This window comes from Ips typographus, linkage group LG9 (assembly GCF_016097725.1).
Source record: "Ips typographus isolate SLU linkage group LG9, UJ_Ityp_2.0, whole genome shotgun sequence".
Lineage (NCBI taxonomy): Eukaryota > Metazoa > Arthropoda > Insecta > Coleoptera > Curculionidae > Ips > Ips typographus.
Genome location: NC_138430.1, coordinates 8,156,198 through 8,176,380, shown reverse-complemented (window position 1 = coordinate 8,176,380; position 20,183 = coordinate 8,156,198). Strand labels below are relative to the sequence as shown.

Here is a 20,183-nt window from a genome sequence, read left to right as displayed (position 1 = left end):
ATTCGATACTTTCTTCCTATGATCTAGGTGATTACCTGGGCAGTTAAAAACGTAAATTATGGCCATTAAATTCGAATTGAAATTGTATAAAGTTGTCTCTAAGCCTGCCCACGTTAACTAGTCTCACGTAGGACCAGTTCTGGTCAGGGGCATTGGCAACAGTGCCTTTACGCTCAGTTTCAGGTTCTTGAAGTCTACCTACTGTATTTCTGCGAACTGTTATAAAATTTATTTGAATTCCTTTTATGCACTACACCACAGTGTACCCCAGAGTTCGAGTCGCCTGTTGAAGATTGTCCTTATTACAAAGGCATGCGTTTCTAGTCTCGATGCGAGGCTCGGTCCTCCGAGCCGGAAAGTAGTATTGATAGCGAGCTTTTGTCTCTGCGTGAGCCCAAGCCAACAACCTGTTAGGAAACACGTTTTTTTTTCTGGTCGCCACCGCAAAATCTGCCGTTTTAATTGAAATTATTGGTTTCAACTTATCTTGTCGAAATGTATACGGTCTCTGATTTTTGGTTCTTTCGATTGATTTTTTTTTTCGGCATTTAATTACTTAATTTCTTCTTTGCTACGTTTTTCCGTATTTTGTTGTTAGAACTATCAAATTTATCACCAAGAAGCTTTAAAACCAATTTTAATTGGTTCAGTTACACTTTGACTAAGTTTTGACGTTTGACAGTTTTGACAACTGGTCGGAGTCAAAACCACGAACTAAACAGCCTAGCTAATGTCAAAACTGTAAAAATTACCATCATAGTATTTTTTGTTTTTACGGAAATTTTAACGAGTATTTAGGTACTCAAAAATTGCATTTTACAGATCAATCGATCAATATATGACGGTTGTGAAAGCTGTTTAGTCACTTAGCCTTTTAATTTGACAGTTAAACGTCAAAATTGTCAAATTTATCCCTAAGAATCGTCGCATCTTTAAATTGTTCCTGACATTTGTCTGTAATTTTTGAAGTTTTGTAATATAAAGTATGATTCACACTAAACCATTATTAAATAATCCTGTAACCTTTAAGTTCGAATTGAACCAGAATATTGTAGGAAAATAGGGAACTAAAATGTAACTATTGGCAACACCGAAGAGAAATTTTGTTTTGACATATTACTTCTACAACCTTATTTTAAGTACTTACAGTACCTTATTTTACTTAACCGGTCAGAAACAGAGCTAATCCAGTTGGTGGAGCCAAAAAAAACCTTATTTTATAAAATTGGCATTTTATTGGTGGGCACGTAGCACGTGATGCACGGCACACTAGAATCAGACTTAAACCGTGTAACGGACAGAGACGCATAGATGATGGCACGCGCGTGACAAAGACACAACACCTCCAAAAATTTTAAGTAGGCCATAATCTTTCGGATTGTGATTTCAGATCCAAGAGTGTCATGATCCAAAAGTCACGTGCTCTCCGTGTGGTTTTTGTAATTATGGTGCCATGTGATTTTTAGATTATAACGCTCTTGAATCCGAAATCATAAGCGCCTTAAATTTAGGTAACTTTGTTATTAGAACATTCCTAAACATTCCCATTTACTTTTGAAACATATTTAGTTCGGTTTCTCTTGTTTCAAAAGTTGAATAATAATAATTGTTTTTCGTTTACTATTCGAACTCAGGAACTGCTATTGCGTTGCAACTTGCAACACCTCCCTATTTTGGTAAATTTCAACTGTCAAAAAACAATCTAACCTCAAAATAAATCTGCTTGTTTTTTAGTCCGTGTTTAGTCCTACTATCCTATTAAACGTTAAAAAAACAATAACACCGAGCAGTAACAGTGATAATCATAATAATAACCATACAATACCCTTGTATTGTAAGAGTTTGGCAAAACAACAAAGAATTACTCTTTTTAAACCATAATAAAGTGACTGAAAGAAGTGACCTAACATGTAGGAGCTCACATCACATCCACATTGAAAATGGAAAGGCCAAAAGTATGATTATAATATTGTAATATTGTTTAAGTTACTTAATTGTAATATTGTTTTAAAGGCAAAGAACAACATAATTCGTGTTCGTGAACCAAAGTGAGATTTAACAAACCAATAGACTGCATTTTGATGTTAATAAGGTTGGTACTTAGTTGAATCTTTGAATAGCAAGGTAGGTATGATAAACCAATGCTTGTTTGCCTATGTTTTAGCAAAATCTTACAACGTAGGAGTGTATTTTTGTATTAATATGAATGTGCATGGCACTGTAGTTGTTTTTGTTTACTTTCAATTTGAGGTTAGATTTTAATCGCAGGTGACTGATGAAATATTACTACAATAGGGTCTCCTAACGCTATAGCAAGTAATTTCATTCAAATCGTTAAACAAATTGACAGAAATCGGACTAAATACCACTCGCAGAAATGGAAATAAGTTAGGAATATCCTAATAATTGGATGCTTGGCGTTTGGCAACAGCGCACTGAAAATATGGCCTACTTGATATTTTTTCAGTTTTGTGTCTTCGTCCCGCGCATGTTATTATCTATGTTTCTCTGTTTGTTACACGATTTTTCTATCTCCCAAGAATACGCTTTATAGAACCAAGTTTGACAGTTGTGACAGCTGTTTGTAAACAAAACCACGACGTAAATCGTCTAGCTATTGGCGTTTCAAGTTAAGATCGCTAAAATCGGGCAATCCATTTCTAACCTAACATAAATAATATAACACTGTCACTTCATATTTATGAAACTGACGTGCTAAATTCCTAACCAAAATATGCCAAAATGAAGGTAAACAAACGGAGAAATGACAGCTGAAATGCCCGAAACATGTTTTCAAAACTGATCACCAGAGGGAGTATCTCTTATCTTGAAAGGCCAATTGTCACAACTGTCAACATTTGACTTTTCTAAAAGAATTTTCAATACTTGGTAAACAACAGTAAAATTTCCCACGTATGGTGCTACTTGATAAGAAAAGTCTGTAGACTGAATAACAATCAAGAAGAAATTCTCATTGAATATTGATCGAGTGAATACAAACCCAAATCTGCCCACTTTGCAATTCAGCACAGTATTAACCAAAAGACTGGTCGCGGTAGTTCCATGAAATTACAGAACGTCTGTTTGATATTCATACATTAGGGCTCAGTAACGCATTTCCATATCAGTATTCAGTGCTCAGCATGTTAGAAGGCTATAACTATGTGAATATAATGTACCAGCCTTAAAATGTAACTTGACAACGAAGAGTTCATTGATCGCGAATGACCGAGCCTTCTGCGGAGTCGTAAGACGGTGATTTAATACAATGTCACATGTAACTTATGAACGATTCATTAGGTGTTCAGTTAAGGCTTTAAAACTGTTTTGAAGAATGTTTTCGATCACTTTACTCTTAAGAACATATGGTATTCCTTGGGAAGCTCAAAGTCTTAAAGCTATTAGAGATGACCTTTCTTCATTCACTGTAATCATAAATTTCACTCTGTTTTCTGTTTATAAAACATTTGCAGAATGGCGATTGTTTGATACCAGCAATAAATCAGCTTAATGATTCGGTTATGCAATCTGCCCGAAGAATGATAAGAAGCTTGTTTTCTATTTGTTTTGTCGTTGTAGGGGCATGTGAAGGTGATTATTTCGATTCGACAGAGGCGTACTGTTAAAAAGAATACATTGATGAAGAAACAAATCCTTTATTAAATAAAAGGTCAAAAAAAAGTACTTAAAATATAAATATATCACAATAATAATCTACTTAAAACAGCCTTTTACTTATTAAATAGTCACTCCATTTTAAAGTCATCATTTTCTACCGTGGATGTTTCGCTAGCTAGCAGCTTCTTCGATCCTTCAACGTTGTTTTGATCTTCCAGCTCTTCAGCCAGCCCTATAATAATCTCTCTGAAAACTAACCCATCCATGTTCTTGGCTAAATATTTGAGGAAAAGCCAATCGGTATAATTGCAATATCTGGAAACAGTCAGTACGTCCCAAGGGTTGATTTTGCCAGGACATGTGTTGGCAAACACCATTTTATTGAAGGCTTTGCTTTTGGCGTGCAAAAGCACCGTGACTAATCTGTTAAGATTTTGTTTGTAATTTTTTTTTTAAATTAATTTAACCGGTTACCTCCAGATTAAACCCAGACCACTGGTAACAAAAAGGAAGATAAACCAAAACCAGAGGAACGTGTAGACTTTGTCGTTGATCACGTTTAGGGCCATAACGCACATTGCGTCGTGCCATTGTATCGATCCCGAAGGACCATATTTGTGAAACGTACATTTTGTTACCTAAAATCGATTGATTTTGATTTAACACCACACAACGTAAAATAATGTTTCTGAAAATATGGAACTTTTTATTTTTTGCTATAGAACTCTAAATTTAACTGCAAAAAACTTTAGTAAAAACCACACTTATTTGGCACACCAAATACTCCAACAGAACATACTCAAATTAACAAAAATTCATTGATCAATAGGTCTGTTCGCAGAAGCAATTTCTGACTGGTTTTCTTCTACTCAGAAAAAAGTTTCATTGGTTGAATGCTCACGTGACTATGACGGTTTCTGACTTGTGACCAATGAATTTTTCTGATGACTAGTGGGAAATTTCTGCGAACAGACCTATTATTAGGAAAATGTTAATAACTTGAGCAAAAATGCATTGGTTACAAAGAATGAACATTTTGCCTCCCGACTATAGCTAACGTTACGGAATTGAAGAGTCTCTAATTACGTCACGGAGGATCGTGCCAGGCTCGTTCTAACATTTTATTTAAGCCATTACGTTCATAGTTTACAGTCATTTGGAAATGACAGAAATATGTAGAAAACAAAAATCAATTGATTTTGATTTAACACCACTAACTATACATTTATTATTCTTTACAACGTAAAATAATGTTTTAGGTTTAGCATATCACTTATCAGTCCATTTTTTGCAAACATATACGAAAAGGGAAAATATGGGACTTTTTATTTTTTGCTATAGAACTCTAAATTTAACTGCAAAAAACGTTAGTAAAAACCACACTTATTTGGCACACCATATACGAAAAAATCCCATGTGACGTAGAAAACGCCAATTGCCCCGTCTCTTTTCTGCTTATAGCGAACTGAGCGAAACAAAATATGTATGGATCTTATATGAATTTTCCTGCTTCTTACTTTTTAGATCTGCAATCGTTCGTACTCCAACAGAACATACCCAAATTAACAAAAATTAATTGATCAATAGGTTTGTTCGCAGAAGCAATTTCTGACTGGTTTTCTTCTACTCAGAAAAAACGTCAAGTTTCATTGGTTGAATGCTCACGTGACTATGACGGTTTCTGACTTGTGAAGAATTTTTCTGTTGACTAGGAAATTTCTGCGAACAGACCTATTATTAGGAAAATGTTAATAACTTGAGCAAAAATGCATTGGTTACAAAGAAAGAACATTTTGCCTCCCGAATCTAAGAGTCTCTAATTACGTCACGGAGGATCGTGCCAGGCTCGTTCACACATTTTATTTAAGCCATTGTATGAGATAACCTGTATTACGTTCATAGTTTACTATACAGTCAATTGGAAATGACAGAAATATAAAGAAAACAAAATGTTTACTAAAAATTCAAGTATCATATCACATGTTTTGTTGTCAAGAGTAACATTGAAGCAGGTAATCCCAACTTGAACTTTTGTATTAAATTTCGTCATGTTAAGTACATTAATAATTCTAATGAAGGTTTATCATTGTTATTTCTGTACAAAACAAAGATTGGTACACAATTAGACGTGATTTTTCTCACTTCAGTGAAACAAAATCTTATTGAACATATCAATCACAACTTACCATGGATTAACGAACATCAAGATAACATTGTACATATTTTTTTGTCAGTTATTGAAATGTTATTTATAATTTACCTTAGGAAAAACCTCGTCCAAAGGATCAACGCTGGATTCCAAACCTTCTTTCCATACGTCAGCGCCCAGGCTCATAAATTGCCCACTCAAAAACTTGTCCGTTATGTAGATTTGTAAAATGACATTGACAAAGTTGAGGCTTTCGCACAAAACCAAATTTAATGACCATGATCTACTTATATACAGTCTGTCTATGAACGCTCTTCTAATTATTTTAATTTTGTCTTCCCTAGAACAAGCAAATTCAGCATGAGAGAGAGTAACATTTTTTTGGGTTACCACACTCACTTTTCTGCTATAGTAGGAATGGTTTTACTGGATATTGTCAGATTTTTGTCTTGCAGGGAAAAGGCTGCCAGCTCTAGTCCGTCCACCAAATATTTGATTCTACCACCTTTAAAAACACAGTTTTAAGTACAGTATTTTTGATGTAGTGGTGCCTGGTACCTTCCAGCTTCTTCCATAGTAGATGAGTAAGGTAAAACATTATTCCCTGTCCAAAAAGTACAAAAGGAACCCATTGGTAATAGCCGTGGCGCTTTATTTCGTCAGTTGAGTTAATTCCGTAAGAACCCACCCCTGGATGAGGAAGGTTTCCCAGGTCAACAAGTTTTGCATCTAAATCTTTAATCTATAGAAATGCAATATGTAATTTTGTCACATTATAAATAACAGTACATTAATATCTCTCTATCTTATTCAAGGTTGTTTTAATAAGTGTACGAGACGCTAATTTAGAAATTAAAATACCCGAAATGAAGGCAATTGCACCTTTTAAGACTAATAGGGAATTAATCACTTGAGACACCTCTCAAGTGGACTCACCAGCGTAAAAGTGGAAGTAAAAAAGCAATAGGTGTTTATGACATGTCCGGGAACTCCACCATCTGCTATACAATGTATGTGCTCTCCGATATATTGCCTCGAACAGACTAGAATGGTGGCGACCATAAGAATTGTAGCTGTTACTCTGTAGTGCAGTTTAAATATCCAATTGTCAACAGACCGAGTCTGGGTTGTCAACCTTTTGACGAAGGGCACCACCCCTTCGAAAGTCTTCAGCATGTTTGGATCTGGTGGCTGTAACAAATTACATTTTATAATAACACAGTTAAAACGACACGACAAGTTATTTTTCCGTCTTCATGGTGTCAATCTGCCTGTCCCACAATTTTTTTTTATTTCATAACTACAAAGACGGATTGAAAATATTATACACGTATTTTTTTGTTTTCAAAAATATTAAGTCTAAATAGAAAAAAAATGATGATAAAAACTACATTAATCTCATGTTTAAAACGCCCGACGCCGGTGACGTACCACACTATCAACCAATCAGCGACAAGAAGTGAAACAGTTGGCGTGCAACAGCCAATAAAATCGCCCAGAATTACGTACGTCACATGCGCGCCAAAACAGATCATTTAAATTTAATGGACAAATTCAAACTAATGTAGGAACATTTACGACCATAATTTTTTCTTCAAGAATATGAAAAATTAGTTTTTTGATTCTATTCTTTCGATTCCAGTCATTAAAACAAAAATTTATGATATGTGGGATAGGCCCATTTGCTGACAACAGTTTAACAACTTTACTAGTTTATTGTCTACTTCCTTATTTTAACTTCTATGGTTTTACGCTTTTAGCAGTAAATTACCAACTTTATCATGTACTTCATGTAAATGACGTTTTTTTTGTCTGTCTAGTGTTGTTCTAGTTTTGACAGGCATAATCAATCTATTATTACTTATACAGGGTGGTCCAGTTTTAAATTTTACCAATCCATAGCCAATTCAAAAATAAGTTGACATTCATTATGTCATTTTCCTGAAAAGTGCTTCTTAAGGAAAATACAGTCCTTCAAATTTCTGTTTTAAAAATCGTTTTTTTTTTGTCATGACTGTCACACCGTTGGAGCAATATTGATCAAATTTGGAACAAGCACTTTATTACGGTCAAAGACCCAAAACTAACCCAACCCAACTTAAAAATTGTCTTGGAAACGGAAAATTCACTTAAGAAGTTTAAAAAATATTATTGTAGCCAGTTTTCATAGTTTCCAGACAAACTAAAAGACTTTAGTTTTGAAAATTGAATTAGAAAAGATAAAAGTTTCAGAAGCTTAAAAATTGTGTTTGTAACCAGTTTTCATGCAAATCGAGAGACTTTAATACTAAAAATTGACTTGTAGACATAAAAACTACTTTTTCAAGAATTTGTTACTAGAAATTCATACATTTAAACCTTAAAAATTGACTTGAACCCCAAAATGTGACTGAACTAATGAAAAGTGACATCAGAAGCTTAAAATTTGCATTTGAAGTAAGTTTTCATAATTTGAAGACAAATTTCAATATTTTAGTCTTGAAAATAGTCTTAGATGCAGGACATTGACATTAGATTCATGAAAATTGTCTTGAAAACTAACTTTTCGTGCTTTTTACTTTGCTTTTCATTTTCTTCGAATTCTGGACTATTTTTAGTGCTTCAAAACTGCTTTCAGCTTGGAAAATCCAGTTTCAAGACTATCTTCACCAAGTTATTGACATAGCAAACTTAAAAAACAATTTTTACATTCTTCATAGACTTAAAATAGCATTTCAAGCTTTGTCACTATTAAATCGACTTCTAGACACCTCAGTGCTAAAAATTCGGGTATTTCTTAATAAACTAGACTGTTTTTAGTGTTTTAAGGCTGTTTTCAGTGCCTCAAATCGAGTTTCAAGACTATATTTACAAAGTTTTTGACTTATCAGGCCTAAAAACCAGTGTGTCCACTGACCATAGTATTGAAAATGTTATTTCAAGCTTCTTCACTATTAAATTAACTTCTACACTCATAGGTGCAATAAATTGTAGCATCTCTAAGAAATTCAGACTGTTTTTAGTGCTTTTTAAGACTGAAAAATCGAGTTTAAGACTATTTCCAAAAATCAAGCTTCTTCAGTAATTAAAGTAACAAATTTTGGTACCAAATGCTACAATAATAGTCTTGAGAACTAATTTTTAGAAATAAAATAGTCTGAAAATTTAATTTACTTCTAGTTTTGCTGTCCAGTCCAGAAAATTCAGTTGTACACCAATTAAAGTCTTGAAAATATACTTTTGGACTCTCTTTAGTCCTAGTAAAGTCAGTTCTAGCATTAAAAGTCAACTTTTATATTATTTTTAGTAGTAAAAAATGAGTTTCATGCACAATACAATCTTTATCTTGATTTCCGGACTTTTTTTAGTTCTTGAATGCCAGTTTCAGACACTCAACCAGGATGGCAGTCTGAGAAAGCGAATCATAAGACCATTCCTAGTAGTAAAAAAGTTTTTAGACTATTTAGTACAAATTTGGACTTTCACAAGTCTTGGATGTTCAGTTTTAAACTATAAAACGATTTTTTAAATTGAAATTTGGAGGACTGTATCTTCCTTAGGAAACGTTTTTCAGAAAAATGTCAACTTATTTTTTGATCAGCTATCAAATGGTGAATTATTGACACATAAAACTGGACCACCCTGTATATCAATTACTATGTCGTTTTTGGTGTAAAAAAAATAATATTTTAATTGTTAGCCTTTGTAACATTTTTGTTCTCCAAATCACCAGAACCAACTGGTTTTTTTAAACAAAATTGAATTTCCATGCGTATAGCAATCTGCGTAAACAATAGATTCTCTAATTTGTGCTTTTAAACTAGAGGTATAAATTAATAAACGTGACGTCGGAACAATGGTACTTATGTAATCCGGCAGGAAGTAGCTTGGTTCACTAAACTATAGCCAGATGAAAACCGAACGTTTTCATTGTGTGCTATTGCACAATTTAATCTTACCTGATTGACGTGCAATTTTTTTTGCTTTTGCTTAGCGTATAATTTCTGGTGGTACTGATAGTATTCGCGGGTACATACGCCAACCACTGAATCTGCCATTTAAGGTAAAACTGCTTCAATATTTCAGCAAAGTTGTGAGAATTTTTGCAACTCATACATACTTAAAGGACTCGTTTCCGTTGTTTTGTGATAATGATTCTTTTCTAGTCACTATGTCAATCATGATCTACAGGACTAGGAATTTTTGGTGAGGTGGCTCTTCAAAACAATCCATCACGTAAATTGTAATCAGCAATTTGATTTTTCTTGTAAATGCAATAATACACAAAGACATTAGTGTTTTAGGTTGTTAAAGATAATGAGCTAATCGGATTTTTTAAAACTGTTTTTCTAGGACAAGCGTTTCAAGATTACACTTTACTGATATTCTCTAGAAAAAATTTCATTTTTTATATATTATCTTTTATAACATTTTAACACGTCATAAAGTAATTAGGTGATCATTTTTGAGAGAAAAACTGTATAGTGCTTTTTTTGTACTTATTTCACCTAATTTATGGTTCTTTGGTATGAACCCTCCTGAAGCAAAATAAAAAATTGCCAAAATTACCGAGATATCGAATTTCAAAAAGTACTTACGTACAAAGTACACTGTTCTGGGATTTATGCAAATCTTGTACATGATGGACTGTTGTTTCATCTTTCTGCACAACATGACTTGTATTTTTCTGCATATTTGCTATATCAGCGTTTTGTTGCTAACCTATTGAAAGTAGATCCTTTTATCAGTTGAGTGTCAAAATACTTGTCAGAATTTTTCAAAAATGGAATTCTGTTCTCAACCTTGTATACCAATAAGAACACTCACGTGTTTGGAAAATACCTCGTGTAATATCATCAATATTTTTCTCTTTTCCTTAATAGTGATAAACAATGGCGTATACGTGTTGCAGTTAATCATTATATAAGTTCCTAAGGAAGATACAGTCCTCCAAATATCCATTTAAAAAATCGTTTTATAGTTTAAAACTGATCATCCAAGACTTGTGAAAGTCCAAATTTGTACTGAATAGTCTAAAAACTTTTTTACTACTAGGAATGGTCTTATAATTTGCTTTCTCAGACTGCCATCCTGGTTGAGTGTCTGAAACTGGCATTCAAGAACTAAAAAAAGTCCGGAAATCAAGACAAAGATTGTATTGTGCATGAAACTCATTTTTTACTACTAAAAATAATATAAAAGTTGACTTCTAATGCTAGAACTGACTTTACTAGGACTAAAAAGAGTCCAAAAGTATATTTTCAAGACTTTAATTGGTGTATAACTCAATTTTCTGGACTGGACAACAAGTCTAGAAGTAAATTAAATTTTCGGACTATTTTATTTCTAAAAATTAGTTCTCAAGACTATTATTGTAGCATTTGGTACCAAAATTTTTTACTTTTATTACTGAAGAAACTTGATTTTTGGAAATAGTCTTAAACTCGATTTTTCAGTCTTAAAAAGCACTAAAAACAGTCTGAATTTCTTAGAGATGCTACAATTTATTGCACCTATGAGTGTAGAAGTCAATTTAATAGTGAAGAAGCTTGAAATAACATTTTCAAGACTATGGTCAGTGGACACACTGGTTTTTAGGCCTGATAAGTCAAAAAATTTGTAAAGATAGTCTTGAAACTCGATTTGAGGCACTGAAAACAGCCTTAAAACACTAAAAACAGTCTAGTTTGTTAAGAAATACCCGAATTTTTAGCACTGAGGTGTCTAGAAGTCGATTTAATAGTGACAAAGCTTGGAATGCTATTTTAAGTCTATGAAGAATGTAAAAATTGTTTTTTAAGTTTGCTATGTCAATAACTTGGTGAAGATAGTCTTGAAATTCGATTTTCCAAGCTGAAAGCAGTTTTGAAGCACTAAAAATAGTCCAGAATGCGAAGAAAATGAAAAGCAAAGTAAAAAGCACGAACAGTTCGTTTTCAAGACAATTTTCATGAATCTAATGTTAATGTCCTGCATCTAAGACTATTTTCAAGACTAAAATATTGAAATTTGTCTTCAAATTATGAAAACTTACTTCAAATGCAAATTTTAAGCTTCTGATGTCACTTTTCATTAGTTCAGTCACATTTTGGGGTTCAAGTCAATTTTTAAGGTTTAAATGTATGAATTTGTAGTAACAAATTCTTGAAAAAGTAGTTTTTATGTCTACAAGTCAAATTTTAGTATTAAAGTCTCTCGATTTGCATGAAAACTGGTTACAAACACAATTTTTAAGCTTCTGAAATTTTTATCTTTTCTAATTCAATTTTCAAAACTAAAGTCTTTTAGTTTGTCTGGAAACTATGAAAACTGGCTATAATAATATTTTTTAAACTTATATATATATATTATATATATATATATTGCTCCAACGGTCTGACAGTTATGACAAAAAAAAAACGATTTTTTTAACAGAAATTTGAAGGACTGTATTTTGCTTAGGAAGCACTTTTCAGGAAAATGACATAATGAATGTCAACTTATTTTTTAATTGGCTATGGATTGGTGAATTATTGACATTTAAAACTGAACCACCCTGTATATGCAAACCATAAGGTTCTTTCACTTTTTTCAAACACAGAAAACAGTTTTTTGTACTTCCTTCATAACTTAAAGTTGGATCACACTTTTCTAAACTAATAACATTTTGTTGTTTTGATATGACAACTTCCTGATAACTTCCCCTACCTCCTTCATGCAATTGCAACATTGTATTCAGACTTTAACACGGTTTCGATGTATGTAAAATCAATATTAAAACTCACCGGTTAAACACAAGCTAAAACCACATCAAACCTTACACGATGCAGCATTCACTGAAAAATATCGTACCGTTTAATTTGCGTAATCAATTAATTAAATGAACCGGATGAACTCCTGGATTGTCATTAATTTAAGCTGAAATTGAACTGACATACGACCGGTGAACCTTTACGTGCACTACACGAATAAGATGTTTGGAAAATTATTGTGATCACGAGTATTACAAGCCGAGAACTGATAACACACATTGTCAGTTGTACTTGATTTACCCATACAATAAGGTCGAAGACTCATTATCTTATGTTAGTTCTAGTTATTGTTAAATAATTGAAAAACAAATTGATAGCCTGGAATGTATATTTGACTTACATACAGATGTGGTAAATCCAAAACCGACCATAGGAAAACCGCGTAACGGACAGAGAAACGTACATTAATGCATGCGCGGGACAAAGACAGAAAACGAAAAAAATATCAAGTAGGCCGTATTTTCAGCGCGCTGTTGCCAAACGCCAAGTGTCACTCAATTACCGTCGACAAAATAACTTGGCGTTTGGCAACAGCGCGCTGAAAATATGGCCTACTTGATATTTTTTTCGTTTTTTGTCTTAGTCCCGCGCATGCAATTATCTACGTTTCTCTGTCAGTTACACGGTTTTCCTATGGTCGGTTTTGGATTTACCACACCTGTATAATGAAAGAAGAATGTTTTGTTCACATGTTGGTGTGTATGTAAACAATTTTCAAATCCAACCCAAACATGTTGTATTACATTTTTAAATCAGTTTCTTACTAATTCAAGTTTAGAATTAAAATGTTTTTGCAAACTTTCGTCAATTTTACAAAATTTCTGTTGTTTTGCAATAATATCGATGATATTAATCAGCAGTTTTTGCAAATCTTTATGGGATGTACTTGATAAAAATCAGTGATTGTTCATCAATGCAATTGATCATTAATTAATATAAAAAAAATTAAATAAACTAATTTTCAGCTTAATAACCATATATTGACAGGAAACCTGTTAAAAAGTTAACTTTGAATGTAAAGCAAAGCAGTGTAGATTAAATCCGGATTAAGTGTGTTAATAAACTTTAAAGCAGAATTATGATACCGATTAAAAATCAACAAATAATTGTTGTTAAAGGGATTAAGTGATTAGTGAGTGATAGTACGAATATCAGGTTCAATTATATCGGAAGTCAGTTTCCGGTCAATATACTGCCGATTATTATATTTTATTTCACTATTATTTTGTCGTTTCCTTAAGCTTAATAATAGATTTGTAACACAGAATAAAGAGGAATCTTACAACGTTATTTCCATTGAAGGGTAACGCCCGATTAGGATATGGATTTACTAACTTAATGTAAACTTAATGCTGTGACCTCAATTCAAATCCCTTGAAAGCTAAGTGCAGTTTAAGCTCGTCACGTGTCCGTACAGTATTAAATACAACAGGTTATAAATCGTTAGATTAAGGTGTAGAAATAAAAATTAAATTAATAAATTATAAAAGGTAATAACTGGATTATTTTGGCCACCATCCATTAAGTTGATAGAATAGTTGACATTTATCAAATCTACACCATTTATGCCTGCTTTATACCTCTCAATTAACAATTAAACTAAACTTTCATTTAAACTAAAATTAATTTATCAACTTACAAGCGAGTCCATTTATACTTTCAATTTACACTAAACTAAAATTAATTTTAAATTAAAGTTAAACCAACTTTATTAAAGTTCGGCTTAATTCGTTTAAATTCGTTGACTTTCGGAACTATCACTGTCATACTTGTCATCACTCATGATGTAAATTGCTGTCTTCTATTGCGAGGATTTTTTACCGAAAAAGTGGTTTAAGAACAAATTTTTTAAATTATTTAAAAAAAAAAGTTCTTTATCCACAAAACACGCGTAATGACGATGACAATAGAAACGTCAACGTCAAACATCAACGTCGAACGTCCAGTAAGTCAAAACAGTCATTTATTTTTCTAATTATTAATTTGTAGTATAAACCTAAACAAGATTTCTTAGTTTAAATATTAATTTTAGTGGAAATTTAAATTTAATTTAATTCTTAAATGGGAGGTATAAAGCAGGCATTACACATGTAGTTTAGAAAATATCACTTGGATTTTAAAAATATAAGTTGGATTTCAGAATCTATAACTTGTATTTCAGAAAAGATCACTTGTATTTTAGAACGATTTTTTTGTGTTTCTATGTGGTTATTAGTTCATTGTTTTTTTTTAATATCACTTTAAGCAAAAAAACCCGTCCATCGGGAGTATTAATTTATCTAAAATATACAGGGTGTCCCATAACTATATGACAATCTCTCGGAGGCATACAGGGGAGGTCAAAATAATACGATTTGTTCATATAATTAATTTTTTTTAAAGTCACTCCTAAGGGAAATATCGAGCCCCAAGGAATTGCCTTCCAATTAACGTTTTTGGCCGTAACTTTTGAAACACACACTGTATATTGTAATGATTATTGGGTTTAATGTTTTATCGAAAGAGACCTTCTATTTGACATGAAAACCAGGTATCTCGTCTTCGAAAGGCTGGAACTAACTGGACCTAAGACACAATTTGCTTAAACTTTGACAGCTGTCATTATTTTCAGCTGCAAACGCCATTAATGGATACTCTTAACATTTTTATCGAAAAATTGTACTCTTCTTTTATTTCGATAAAATAAACGGTTTTCGAAATAAATCGATTTTTCATTGAACTGCTTAAACAACAATGTTATTAAAAATATTCGTTAAACTATTTACTTTTTTTGCTCAACTTTAATTTTCCAAATTACAAATGACCATGTCTAAAATCCAACTGCTCTTTTCTATACTACAAGTGACTAATCTGAAATACAAATTGCAATTTCGAAAATCAAAGTTATATTATTCTAAAATTGAAAGTACCTTTTCTGAAAGACAAATGATATTTTTCAAATCCATCTTATGATTTCTAAAATTCAACTGACGCTTTCTAAACAACATGCGTAAATGGTGTAGTACTTTGATGTACATTAAGGTCCAGGTACAATTTGGTTCAGAAACTTCAATTTGACAGCAATGCAGTTTATTTGGCAAAATTTGGCAAACTCTGTATAACCTTCCTAGTTGGTCAATAGACAAATTTGAATCTTTTAATTTAATTATGTGGAATGAGCCCATTTTATAAAGAGTTCTTTTCGTAATAAGATCATTGATGTTCCATGCTGTATATTGCCAAAAATAGACACTGACTGAATCTTCGTAATTATTAACACGAATCGTTTAACAGATTCTTTGTCACATTATGATATAAATTAAAAGTACACCGCAACTCCAATATTCCTATCTAATCGAAGATGATTTTGTGAGAAAAACTGTCACTCTTGCACGTAATTACATTTGTTGAATGAATGAAACATGGACGTTGTTTGGGTTGGGTTCATGATGATAACATATTTCCAGAATCGATTGATTCTTCTATTTCGACACTGTTTACTCTTATTGTCACTATTACTTTGATAAGACACAAATAAATCGCAATTATCTTCTATTCAAAGCCTTTGAGTGTTGGACACATATCCATAATACATTACTTTTAAACTTGTTCACCACGATTACGATTGGAAATATGTTTTTCTTACTTTTGGTGCCATTGCTGCTCCTTTTGCTGCCATTTTTTCACACACAAAAAAATACAACCCCAGAATAATACAAATTTGGGTGTGATCCCACGAAAAGACTAGTGGCAATACTTATCAGATTTACGATAAGTAGTTATCTTTAACTGTGCATTTAGTTTTCATATATTTGCCAAAATTATCTAGAACGCATCTTCAAAACTAAAGTACCTACAATGTGTCACACTCCTGAAAATCATATTAAATTTGCCATTTCTGTTTTTAATTTAAAAAATCTGGACGTGACTTTAACCATATAATTCAAGCTTGTGATTAAAACTATAATAATAATAAATACAGCAAAATTAATTTATTTAATTTGTGCAGTTGATGATTTTTGACCACAAGACAATATTGAATTTGATGGTACCTAAATTAGTAATTTTTACGATTGATTTTTTAATTATTACAGTGATTGATATTTCCATTGTTGTGTGACGTTCAAGGTACTGATTGTGATTGCAGATTTTAAAAAGTGTTAAAGTTACAAGTTACAAAATCAAAAAATTTACACTAGTTTGTGAGACTGTGTGAAAGTACTTTGAATGTTTTACGTCCTTGAAGTATTATTAGTTAATTAGGTAGTAATTTCACACTTTCACTCACCTTAACTGTAAATTATCAGATTTCGAATCTGTTTTCTTTACTCAAGACTTTAGTTTTGAAAATTGAACTTGTAGACATAAAAAAAAACTACTTTTTCAAGAATTTGTTACTACAAATTCATACATTTAAAGCTTAAAAATTGACTTGAACCCCAAAATGTGACTGAACTAATGAAAAGTGACATCAGAAGCTTAAAATTTGCATTTGAAGTAAGTTTTCATAATTTGAAGACAAATTTCAATATTTTAGTCTTGAAAATAGTCTTAGATGCAGGACATTAACATTAGATTCATGAAAATTGTCTTGAAAACGAACTGTTCGTGCTTTTTACTTTGATTTTCATTTTCTTCGAATTCTGGACTATTTTTAGTGCTTCAAAACTGCTTTCAGCTTGGAAAATCGAGTTTCAAGACTATATTCACCAAGTTATTGACATAGCAAACTTAAAAAACATTTTTTTCATTCTTCATAGACTTAAAATGGCATTCCAAGCTTTGTCACTATTAAATCGACTTCTAGACACCTCAGTGCTAAAAATTCGGGTATTTCTTAATAAACTAGACCGTTTTTTAGTGTTTTAAGGCTGTTTTCAATGCCACAAATCGAGTTTCAAGACTATCTTTACAAAGTTTTTGACTTATCAGGCCTAAAAGTCAGTTTGTCCACTGACCATAGTCTTGAAAATGTTATTTCAAGCTTCTTCACTATTAAATTGACTTTTACACTCATAGGTGCAATAAATTGTAGCATCTCTAAGAAATTCAGACTGTTTTTAGTGCTTTTTAAGACTGAAAAATCGAGTTTAAGACTATTTCCAAAAGTCAAGTTTCTTCAAAAATAAAAGTAAAAAATTTTGGTACCAAATGCTACAATAATAGTCTTGAGAACTAATTTTTAGAAATAAAATTCCTAATTCTTTATCTAGAAATTCAGTCCTAATTTCAGACCGTTCATCAGTGAAATTCTTCTTCAACATTTTCAAATTGATGAAACAATCAATGAACACTAATGGCAGACAGATTTTGAGTTATTACTGGTTGCACAGAACATCATATGCACAACCCATCAGTGCAAGACATTTATTAACAAAAAAAAAACCCAAAAAGTGTTGAAGGCAGCAAATAATAACCTAAAATAGTTGTTTTGATATTCCAAATATAAAAACAACTAAATTGTGGGAACTGTTTTTTCATAAAATGATTTTTAGCGCCATCTGTTGTTTGTCTAAAATTAATAATATCACAATATTGTTTATTACATTTTTTTGATTGTAATCACCTTTTCAGCAATCTAATGTTAAAAGATTCTGGTACAGTATTTCATCCACGATAATACCAATTCAAATTAACAATTTTGGCATTTTTGAGCTATTAGTAAACAATTACAAAATGTAGATTTTAACCATTTTAAAGAGCTTGCAGGATTTAAAAAACTTTTACTTATTTGAGAATGTTATTTGAAAAGACGAATAGAAATTGAAACAAGTTCTTTATGGCCTAACATAAAAAATATTAATTGTTTTACCCTGGGTAACATTTGACAGTTGCAAATTTAATTTTGTTAGGGTCACGTGACTGTTTTATGTAATTTGTATTTTGGAGTTTTAATAATTTAAAAATTAATTTTTTTTCCGTCCCTGACCATTTTCAAGTTCAAAACTGTATTTATTAGAGTCACGTAACTGTTTTGACTATTTTTTAAACATCAATTTGTTTATCCTGTTAACATTTGAACTGTGACAGTTTTAAATTTAATTTTTTCCAGGTGAACTGACTGTTTTATTGAATTTCATCAATTTGAACTTTTACAGATAAAATTTGACGTCTGAGATAATTCAAAATCGTCGTGACACGAAACCAACATAGCAAGGATTTCCACATCATTTAAATCAAAAATGTTTCAGGCCACCGGACTCAAAACAAAAAATCGCAACTTTCGAACCAAACCACAAGCATTAGTTCTGTTCTAATTCGAAATAATAAAAATGCAACAAACCATAAACGTCTTGCCTCACAGATCTAATAAATGTCCCCAATCTGAATCGTGTCGTTCAAATATTTATTCACAAGATTGGTTGTTTTACCTTTACAACCTAATTTTGAATTATTACCCCAAAGAAGATAAGTCTCAAGTGCATGTTTGTAAAAATTATTGCTGCATTGAATTTCACTGTACTGATGTTTATGCAACCATTAATCTAAATAAGTTTTAGCAATAATTGACTTGCAAATTAATAAGTGGTAAAAATATTAATATTATTACTGCGTGTTGTTAGTTTTATGTGATCCTGGAGAGGTGTATGATATTGACATTCTAATTTTGCGATGCATTGTTACTAGGACGATAATTGATTTTTGTTTGTCACAGAAATTATAGTAACACTGATAACCAGATTAATTCAGGTCAATATTACGTTACTGTTTGAAGAGTTTGACGAAAATTTGTCAGAGCTTTTTGTTGTTAAAAAAGTCAATATTTGATAGCCGGAAACAATAACCCTCTACCAAACTAGGTTAGATATATTTACGAAACTATTCAATAAAGGTTTTATTGATGGTTGTCATCATCAGGTCAATTAAATTGTTTCAGTCTTTTGTGTGTCAGAAAATAAACAATTTCATCATACTATCCATTTTCTCTAGATTCTACAACAATGTGTGGAGAAAGAATGATTTATTGATGCGTCAACTCGCATAAAGCAAATCATGGACGTGCAAATAGTTTAAACAAATCGGATTTTACCGCAAACTGTATGTGATTATTAATTTAAATTTTAGTCAAAAGGTGATATTGGAAAATTTACAGAATCATCAAGTGTAGGTATTTCTAGGAATAAAACAGCTAAATTTAGAAACTAATCACTTCAGCAGCTTCTTTGTTATGATATCAAGTTGTCTGTCATCTGTACGTGTCATTTTTCTGCGGTTGCAGTTTTTTTTTAATTGCTAGCTTAGTAAATGGATTAAAAGCGTTGTAAGCTATCCGAGGTTGGCGAGGTGTAACGTAAATCAAATAGGATTCGCCGACAGAGATCTTTGGCCCTCAAACAAAGAAAAAGGCAAGTTGTCGCCATGCAGAGGGTCAAAGCCGGAGAGAAGGGTCAAGTTGACCGGCAAACGTGACATTCCAAGCAACTTCCACTCTGAACCTGAACCGCTATTAAGTCGGCATCTTTAAGGTCTTTTAGGACCACTGGTTTTTGAAATGTTGTGTATTTTATTGCCTACCATTCTGCATAATTAACATGCTGTGCCGTAGAAAAGAATGCCCATAATTTTTAATTTGATTGCATTTTATAATACAGAAGATTATAATTGCAAATATTTTAAATTTTTTTGTGAACGGTTTCAATGAAAAAATGAGAGAAACTACAAATACT

At 32.0% G+C, this 20,183-nt stretch overlaps 1 protein-coding gene and 1 long non-coding RNA gene across 5 annotated transcripts; one reads left to right on the top strand and one right to left on the bottom strand.

Annotated features, from left to right (window-relative positions):
• The first annotated feature begins 1,701 nt into the window (after positions 1–1,701).
• On the top strand, positions 1,702–18,805 carry LOC145734330 (uncharacterized). 2 transcript variants are annotated; one of them, XR_014179407.1, is made up of 3 exons: positions 1,702–1,955; positions 2,014–2,092; positions 18,615–18,805. It is a non-coding gene; the product is annotated as an uncharacterized LOC145734330 (long non-coding RNA). The 2 variants fall into 2 exon arrangements; XR_014179408.1 differs by having other exon boundaries at positions 2,014–2,124.
• Inx7 (innexin 7) lies at positions 3,641–16,287 on the bottom strand. Of its 3 annotated transcripts, none has more exons than XM_081987603.1 (7): positions 16,163–16,287; positions 6,704–6,958; positions 6,326–6,509; positions 6,167–6,272; positions 5,879–6,107; positions 4,093–4,256; positions 3,641–4,041 (listed from the first exon to the last, which is right to left on the bottom strand). In XM_081987603.1, exons 1-7 carry the CDS (start codon positions 16,193–16,195, stop codon positions 3,747–3,749), a joined length of 1,266 nt encoding a protein of 421 aa, XP_081843729.1. In that variant the 5' UTR covers positions 16,196–16,287; the 3' UTR covers positions 3,641–3,746. The 3 variants fall into 3 exon arrangements, with proteins under 3 accessions (XP_081843729.1, XP_081843730.1, XP_081843728.1); XM_081987604.1 differs by lacking the exon at positions 16,163–16,287 and adding an exon at positions 12,511–12,746; XM_081987602.1 differs by lacking the exon at positions 16,163–16,287 and adding an exon at positions 9,706–9,819.
• Positions 18,806–20,183: the final 1,378 nt, after the last annotated feature.

Coding starts and splice junctions, on each gene's coding strand:
- Inx7 (XM_081987602.1), bottom strand. CDS start 9,804: ATGGCAGATTCAGTGGTTGGCGTATGTACCCGCGAATACTATCAGTAC. Junction 6,510..6,703: donor TTACTTCCACTTTTACGCTG/GTGAGTCCACTT, acceptor GCATTTCTATAG/ATTAAAGATTTAGATGCAAA. Junction 4,042..4,092: donor GGTCTGGGTTTAATCTGGAG/GTAACCGGTTAA, acceptor AAATCTTAACAG/ATTAGTCACGGTGCTTTTGC.